At 46.9% G+C, this 9091-nt stretch overlaps 1 protein-coding gene across 1 annotated transcript; it reads right to left on the bottom strand.

The window, feature by feature from the left end:
* Positions 1-266: 266 nt before the first annotated feature.
* Positions 267-9091, bottom strand: R3HDML (R3H domain containing like). Its single transcript, XM_035005699.1, has 5 exons — positions 8414-9091; positions 5833-5951; positions 5582-5714; positions 4009-4124; positions 267-399 (listed from the first exon to the last, which is right to left on the bottom strand). Exons 1-5 carry the CDS (start codon positions 8669-8671, stop codon positions 267-269), a joined length of 759 nt encoding a protein of 252 aa, XP_034861590.1. The 5' UTR covers positions 8672-9091.

Below are 9091 nucleotides of genomic sequence, written 5' to 3'. Positions count from 1 at the left end.
GCGCTGAGTCAATGAAAGATGCAGGCCTCTTTCCCGGAAGCCAGAGAGAAGAAAGCTGGAAGAAGAAAGAAAGAAGGCCGGGAGGTTGTTTTCTTCGGGTACATGCTGGACATTTCAGGAACAGAGGAATCAGAAGAGAAAATTCAGATCGGTAGAGTGAGCCCAATAATGTCCTTTACAAAAAAACAATTACATTCTTTCACCTGGTCTCTGGGGAGGGAGCCTTTGGGGGAGGGCAAGAGACACCTCCAGGGCCCAGGGAAAAGTTAGAACCACAGGAGCCTGTTGGATTTGAGTCCAGAGAAACACATGTTGCTAATACAAGTGCCTTGGGAACTCGGGGGGCAGGCAGAACATGGCCTCCCCATCTTGTATGGTGCCTCGCCGATCCAGTTGCCCCTGGAAGAGAAAAGGTACTGAGGAGACGGGGACAGAGGAGAGTTAATGTTGGCAACCTCCATACGGGTTTCCCTAATCTCAGCACCGCCACTGACTGGCTATGAGACCTTGGGCAAGTCACACCTTCCAGCCTTGGTTTCTTCATCTGTAAAACCAAGAGAAGACTCCCCTCTCTCACAGGGAGGCAGCGAAGATCAAATAATGGGGCCATGTGTGCCCCCACCTAGCACCGTGCCCGGCAAAGACATGACTCTTCATTAAGTGTTGATTTTCTTATTCCCTCCATCCGGCCTCCCATCCCGGACCCAGGCAGCTCTGAGTTCTGGTCCTGGATTCTGTGACCGGCCAGCTGGTGACAGAAAAAACCACCTCATTTCTTCTGAATAAAATAAAGAAATGAAACGGTATCCACAAAAATGATGTGCAAACACTTTAGAACTTACAAAAGTGCTGTGCGGATAGCAACTAGAATAATCAGATGCCGAGTATGATTTGATCATGGGGGCACGTGACCATGAAGCCTCGTCCACGGCCGCCACTGCCCATTTTTGCGATGACCAGATCCCAAACCCATCCTGCCTGCTCCTGAGTTAGTCCTCTCAACAGACCATGGCCTTTTGGGGGAAGTGGGGTAGGGAGTGACTGCTTAGTGGTTACAGACTTTCTGTTTGGGGTGATGGAATAGTTCTGGAAGTAGATAGTGGCAATGGCCGCACAACATTGTGAATGTAAGGAATTCCACTGAGATGTACGCTTCAAAATGATTAAAATGGGGGCACCTGGGTGGCTCAGTTGGTTAAGGGTCACGATCCCAGGGTCCTGGGATTGAGTCCCACGTCAGGCTCCTTGCTCAGCAAGGCGTCTGCCTCTCCCTCTGCCTGCTGCTCCCCCGCCTGTGCTCTCTCTCTCTGACAAATAAATTAATTAGATTTAAAAAAATCATATTTTACCACAATTAAAACAAATTAATAATATAATATACCAAAACCTATTGAATTGTACACATCAAATGGGCGAGTTGTATGGGGTGTGAATTATATCTCAAGAAAGCTGTTAAAAACGAACAAACCACCTTCATCACATTCTCCTACTCAAAAACTTTTACTGGATTCCTCTTGCCTGTGCAGGGATTGGCAGATTTTTTTAGGTAAAGGTCCAGATAGCAAATATGTTTAGGTTTTGTGGACCGGATATCTCTATTGCATGAAAGCAGCCCTGGATAATACGTAAATGAATGGCATGGCTGTGTTTTGATAAAACTTTATTTACACAAACAAGCAGAGGGCGAGGCTTTGGCCATGGGCCCTAGTTTGCTCCCCCCTCCATCCTCCTCCCTCCCTGCTTACAGAAACACACCTGTAGCTTTTGGTCAGGCATTCCAGACTGCTCCATCAGCTGTGGATCCTGTTCACATATGCCACCTTCCCACATCTCTCTTCTCCAGCCCAGCTCACAGATTTTCCTTTTTCTCCCTCCTCTTCTCATGGCCTTAAATCAAACCTCAGCCCTTGCTCCTGGCTGCATGGTAATCTCACCGCTGACCTGTAGTGTTATCTTTGCAAGTCCAGTGCCGCCTTTTCTCACACTTCATATGAACACTCTTTGTGGGCAGAAATGGAATCTTCTTTCTCCAAAAGTGATTGTTGAATGACCGTAAATAAAGTCAGCCAAAGTGCTTAGAAAAGTATGCATTTCTGGTTTTATATGGGGTTCATTCACTTACTCATTCAACAAACACTTCGGGAGCATCTATTGGGCATCAGGATTTGTGCCAGATGCTGTCAGTGCATAGTTTTCAGAAGGTGCTCCCGGAAGTTTGGAGGCAGGGAATGTGAGAAGTGGAGACACCTGGGGTGATGGAATAAAAGTCATTCTTTTTCTGTTTAATTTAACCACTTGGAAAAAAGTTTTGCTTAAGAAAGGGGGAGGAGGTTGAAATCATTGTAGTAAAAGGATATAGAAATGAATCAGGTCTATTTCCCACCCTCAAAGAGTCTATAACCTAGTTATAACCATGGCCACCATTTTTTGAGAATGTACTATGGGCAACTATGTACAGCGATCCTCTGTGAGACAGGTAGGATCAGCCCTATTTTAAAAGAGGAGATGGAGGTCCATAGAGGTGAAATGCCTTATCCAAAGTCCTCACATGCACATGGTAGAGCTGGACATCACACCCAGATCTGGTCATAGCAGTAAGTGCCAACATGTGTTCTGACTTCATGAGCCCGGGGGTGTTACCTGGGTCAGATCACTTACTTCTCTCAATAACTCAATGAGTAGGTACTATTTTATTCTCATTTTGCAGATGAAGAAACAGGCATGTAGAAGTTAAGTTAAATCACAAATTTGAACCTTGACAGTCTTGACTCTAGAGCATAAAAATCTTTCTTTCTTTTTTTTTTTTTTAGAGCATAAAAATCTTAACAACTATAGTGTTAACACTCAATGCTGCAAAAATTCAATGTATCAGCAAATTGGAATAGTCCCTTAAGCTATTTGTAACAAAGTTTGCTTTGTACTTTTGTGTCTGATAAAGCTGGGCTGATACTTTGTTAATAGATGTCACCATTACCAAATAAATAGCTTGAGAATTTGTGTTCAGGCTACCAGTGACTTCCAGAACATCAGAATAGTATGGCAGACAGAACAAGACTTGAATCAAGACTTGTGTTTCAAACAGCTCTGCTTCCTCCTGGCTTGTGGCTTTTGTATATTACTTAACCTCTCTGATCCTCAATTTCTTCTTCTTAAAAAAGGAAAACATTTTCCCAGTACCCCTCCCTTTTTCCTTCCTTCTTTCTCTTTCATCTCTTCAATGAGATAATGAGGTGAAAATATTTTGTAAATGGTCAAGGGCTACTTGAGAGTAAAAGGTGGTCATCAGCATGTAATTTTGAAATTCTAAATGTCATTTTTACTTAGAATTTGTTCTTGTTTTTATGTGAGAATCTGTAATGTTGGCAAGTTTGTATACTGTACGTTGGATGGGAACTTCCATCCTTCTTTCCCCGTGTTTCCAAGAGACGTGCATATAAAGGCCACTCATGACCTCTCTCCCACGAAGCTGATTGGAGAGCCTGGAGGGAGGAGCTGAGCATGCTTGTTCTATCCTCTTCTTTCCTTTGGGATCTGCCTGGCTGCAGGGAACAGGTGTTCTTGGTTGCTCCACTTCCTGTGACAAACTTAAAGGGGCTAGCTGCACTTGACGGAAGAGGACTGTGACTGTTGGGGTTGCCAGTCAGTGGGTATGCAGGTCTAATTCGAGGGTGAGATATTTGCAAGCCTGCTTGTCTGGCACATCTAAACCACATTCTCTACTATTGACTTCATCAGTGAGGCTGCCTATCCACCTGACTTGGTCCTCTGTCTACCTCCCAATCACTTTTGCGATTTGGGTAAAGAAAAAGAATTATTGATTGACTCTAAAACTACCAGATTGTACGGTATTAAGGTTACTTAGAATGGGAGAAGGCAGAGTGTTCTGGGCATCTTCCTTTTCCTGGAATTCTGCCCATTCCACTCAGGGTCCACCCCTCACCCCGACCCCACCCCCACCCCCACCCCCCCACCCCGCCCCATGGCCCCATGTCTCCGTGCTGCACTTACTTAATGGCGTAGTTGCAGACCAGGTACACTGCATGATGCCAGGTGTTGCCCCAGATGTTGATGCTGCCACAGGTGTGGATTGCACAGCCCAGCCGATTGGAGGATGCCCACACCATCTGAGGAAGGACAATGACAGGGGAGGCTTTGAGATGGACTCAGGGGTCCCAGGTTCTTTGAGGCTGGGAGGCTCCTGGATGTGATTCAGGGTGGGTAAGGTCTTCTTGGGGGAGGCAATGTTCCTGGAGACACACTGTGCTATAATGTTTCTCAAGCTTTTTTGTTTTTTACTACAACCAATAGTAAGGAATGAATTTTAAATTGTTACTCAGTGCACATGACGCACAAACAGTTGGGACAAAAGTTTTGTGAACCAACATTTAATCTTTTCATATGTGATATATGGTAATATTTTCTATACTGTTCTATTAATTTTCTTTCTTTCTTTTTTCCCTAGCAGCCACCGTTTAAAAATCATTATTGTGTTGGAGATTAAAACACAACTTTGGAGTTAAACAGGCTTGGATCAGAATCTCAATATCACTAGTGTGTGACTTTGGCCAAGTCAATTAACCATGCCGTGCCTTAGTTTCTTCTTTGGTAAAATGAAGGTAATAATATCTCCTGGGCTATCAGAAAGGTTTAGGCCTCACATTTCCCAGAGGGTCTCCAATGTAGATTTTTGACCTTAACTGCACATGAGTCACAGAGAGATGGACAGACTGAAAGAAAATATTTGTCCTACAGTGGGAAGTTTCGGTCCCATTTCCTGCAACATTATATCATGCTGTATTTTTGTGTGCAACAAGTGGTAACATATTCAATATTAGCACTCAAAGTATACTACAATTTTTGTCATTTTATTTTAGCATTCTTTTAAGATAGTGGGATCCTAGGGGTGCCTGTGTGGCTCAGTGGGTTAAGCATCCAGCTCTTGATCGCAGCTCAGGTCTTGATCTCAGGGTCATGAGCTCAGGCCCCAATCTGGGCTCCATGCTGGGCATGGAGCCTACTTAAAATGATGATGATGATGATGATAATAAAAATAGTGGGATCCTGAAAAGACAGAAAATACTCAAAAATCGGGGCGCCTGGGTGGCTCAGTTGGTTGAGCAACTGCCTTCGGCTCAGGTCATGATCCTGGAGTCCCAGGATCGAGTCCCGCATCGGGCTCCCTGCTTGGCGGGGAGTCTGCTTCTCCCTCTGACCCTCCTCCCTCTCATGCTCTCTGTCTCTCATTCTCTCTGTCTCAAATAAATAAATAAAATCTTTAAAAAAAAAAAAAAGAAAATACTCGAAAATGTTTGGACCTATTGAATTCAAAAGCGTTCTTGAACTTGTCAGACCACACATCTCCATTTTGGTGGTTAAACAATCTGGTCAGCCCACCTAAGATACTCAAAACAAGATCCAGTCAACTCAACTCAATCTACACACAACTTTCCAGGAATATGCTTATTGTGTGAAAGAAAGTCCATAGGGCCTCTGCTCTTTAATTTCTGTTCTGCCACATTCTTTGTCTTCTAAGCTACCAGGATTTGTTCTCCCTTGGCCGTTCGTCCCAACAGAGGGGTACCTGGGTATAGTGGGAGCAGACTGGGCCACTGCAGCGCCAGGGGCAGCGCGGCTGACAGTCCCTGGGGGCTGGAAACGAGTAATGGCGCTTCTCCTCAGACCAAGACTTCACAAGGTCCACCACTGAGCGGTACCTGGGGAGGCAGAGAAGATGGAAGATGCCAGCTGGGGAGTGGAGAAGCTGCTCTGCCACCACCTTGCTCGGTGACCTTGTTGAGTGACTGAGAGAAGGAAGGGCAGAAGGTAACTCACCGGCCAGAATGGATGGAGAGGTTCTGGCCCACGTATCTCATTAGCTGTGAGGGCCCATGGGCCCAGATGCACTGGGTGGCCCAGGCCTCTGCAGACCTGGCCAGCCGCTCGTCCCAGACCTAGGGAGAGAAAGGCCATGAGAGGGGCGCCTGGGTGGCTCAGTCGTTAAGCATCTGTCTTCAGCTCAGGTCATGATCCCAGGGTCCTGGGATCGAGCCCCGCATCAGGCTCCCTGCTCCCACTCCCCCTGCTTGTGTTCCCTCTCTCACTGTGTCTCTCTCTGTCAAATAAATAAATAAAATCTTTAAAAAATAAAAATAAAAAATAAAAGAAAGGCCATGAGATTCCCCAGGGGGACACCACCATCATCCCAGCCGTGTCCAGAGACACGCATTTCATCTGCCATCTCCTTGGAACCCTGCACCAAATCCAGTCAACAGCTTAGAACACTGGGAGTCAGAGAAGGCCTAGGACTTCAAAGTCCACACCAGAGCCAAGACCCACACCTACTGACTCCTCTTCCGGCACCCTTTCCCCCCACACTGGACTTCAGGCTGGGGGTTCTCTGCTCTGAACAGGTCCCAGGCTGTTGGTCCAGGAGTTAACAGTCCCTAGAAGTGGCTGAGCCCAGGGTGATGTGGAGGGGACTGGCTTTTTAATGTATTTATTGTATTCTTAAAACAAATTTCTTTTAACATTAAATATTTGAATTCAAAATGTTTTGTTTTTTTTTTTTAAATAGTGAAAACAGGTGCAAATGTAATACATGAGATGCCCAAAGGAGGAAAAGTGGACCTTTGTTCCCAAACCAGCCTGGAGAGATGGGCTTCTCTGGGTATAGTGGGAGCAGACTGGGCTCAATCCTATCCTTGTTCCCCCAGCCACCCTGCCCCCTAGAGGCAACCATCACTGTGATTTCTGGCATCTTCTTCCAGAAATATTCTATATCTGTACAAGTATATATATATGTACATATACACATACAAATATACATACACATACATATATACACATACACACATATATAATTATATAAGTATATATAATTGTATATAATTAAGTATACATAAGTGTATAAAATATTATATATATCTACTTTTTTTTTTTTACACAAATGGCAGCCGGCCAGACATTCTATCAGACCCCTTGCTGTTTTCACTTAACTAAACAGGTTATCTTAGTGGCTTTTCCACATCGGCACATAGAGAATACCCTCCTCATCCCTGCTAATAGCTTCATAATTTTCCAATGTGTGAATGCCCCAATTTTTACAACTTGAAAAAGTATCACTTTAAAAAAAATACCAGTTTCCTTCCACTCTGTCTTCCTGGGATTCTCTGAGATATTAGTCATTCATTTATTTTATTTGTTCATTCAGCAAATCTTGAACAGTATTTCTAGCCACCCAGGACTTACAGTCTAGCAAGGAGATGAGACATTAAACAATCATTACAATCCTGGTGGGTGTAAGAATGTGAAACGGGACTGGAACTTTTTGGGAGGCGGCGGGAGAGAAAGGGTTCCTTGAGCAAAGGATGCTTAGTCAGATACCCGTCTGTGGGCAGAAGCCAGCTACTGAAGATGACACAGGGATACCAAGAGAGGGGTCCAAACACGTCCACCCTGTTCTCAGCAGTGCCCACGAGGCTTAACGTGGTACCTGGCACTGAGCGGCAGTCAGTACGTAAGTGAATGGACACATGGCAAAAGCACAGGAATTTCCAGGCTGTTGAGTAGCACATATTTGTCTTGGGGGGGGGGGTAGACTGACAATCTCTTTCCCTAAAGAAATCTGTGGGTGGGCTAGAAGCCCATCTCTCCAGGCTGGTTTGGGAACAAAGGTCCTGGGGGGAGGGACTGCGATAAAGAGAAAGGTTCCCCTCCACCACTCCCAGGGTCTGGCTTCTGGGGCATTGCGGTGACAGCCATTGGCCCTGCCTCTTTAAGGGAACACATCTCAGCTCCTACAGCTGGTCTGCCACTTTTCCTCAGCTTGAGAACCCCAGGTGCCAGTCCCCACACTCTGCCTCCAGGGGCTTGCTGAATACAGTCTGTGTGTCCATCAGACGCCTAAAGCAAAGAGACAATAGCATGGAAAGCTCCAGCCACACACCCCCTGCAGGTGCCCAGCAGGGAGCCCAAGTCCTTGTTGGGGGGTGGGTATTGTATCTGCTAAAACCACAACCTTTAGCAGCAGGCAGACCTGGGTTAGAATCCCAGCTGGATGACCTTTGCCAAATTAAACCTCTGCATCTCAATTTCTTTATTGGAAAATGGAGATGACAAGCCCCACCTTGAAGGAAGAGGAATACTCTCAGGGCCGAGTGTAGATTATGGCTAGGCATACAGGGGATGGTCCATGCCTGGCAGTCTGCTGACCCTGCTTCCCAAGAGGACCTGCGCAACTGCCTTTGTTTTCTCATCTATAAAATGGGTAGACTAATTCCTGCCTTTCCGCAGGACCCAGACACCCAGATACTGGCTAGTGGGGTCAGGCTGGCGAATGGTCCGGCCCTTCCAGAACACACTGAATTGACTGGCATTCGCTGGAAAGGGCACAGGGGAGGGCATGGGAACTCACCATATACTCCATGTTGGCCGCAGGTGGGTGCACACTGGCCCGGATGTGGTTGTGAAAATCCAGTAAAGCACTCATGTCGCCAGCAGAGATGAGGCGCTTCCGCTGGTACCGGGGCACCCCCAGGCCACTCAGGGGCCACACAGCTGTGCCCTTGGTCCGGGCCAGTGCCAGGGTGGCATTGGGCATCCAGGCATTCACTGTCTGGCCTGCCCAGAAGAGCAGGCCTGCCAGGCCCATGGTGCTGGGCAGCAGGGGCATAGCTGGCTGGCAGGGTCACACGTCACCTTGTGCAGTCAGAGCCGGCTGCCTGGAGGGAGTGGGCATGAGGGCACCAAACCCTGAGTGTTCTCCAGCATTGCCACCCCAAGGATGCTAACCCCTGGGAACTTCGCAAAGATCTCCTGACTCAGCTCTAGTCCTGGTAGTCTAGTCCTAGTCAGCCCAACACCCTGTCCTTCCCGCCCCAGTGGATTCAGTGTATTGGGCAATGGAAGGAAATGCCTGGACAGTAACTAATCCTGATCAGGCCATATGATGCAGATGATGCTACCACCTCCAAGCCAGGGCTCCATCCCACCAGCCCAGGAGACAGACACCAGTCCTGTCCAGCCTGGACACCCTCTTCACCAATCCTGCTCCAAGTGGGTTCCATCGATTCCCTCAGAGGCGTAGGGCCAA

The sequence above is a fragment of the Mirounga leonina genome, unplaced genomic scaffold (assembly GCF_011800145.1).
Source record: "Mirounga leonina isolate KUSES-001 unplaced genomic scaffold, KU_Mleo_1.0 Mir_150, whole genome shotgun sequence".
In the NCBI taxonomy this organism is placed as follows: Eukaryota; Metazoa; Chordata; class Mammalia; order Carnivora; family Phocidae; genus Mirounga; species Mirounga leonina.
Note: the sequence above shows the minus strand (reverse complement) of the source record. Positions and strands in the feature narration are given on the sequence as shown.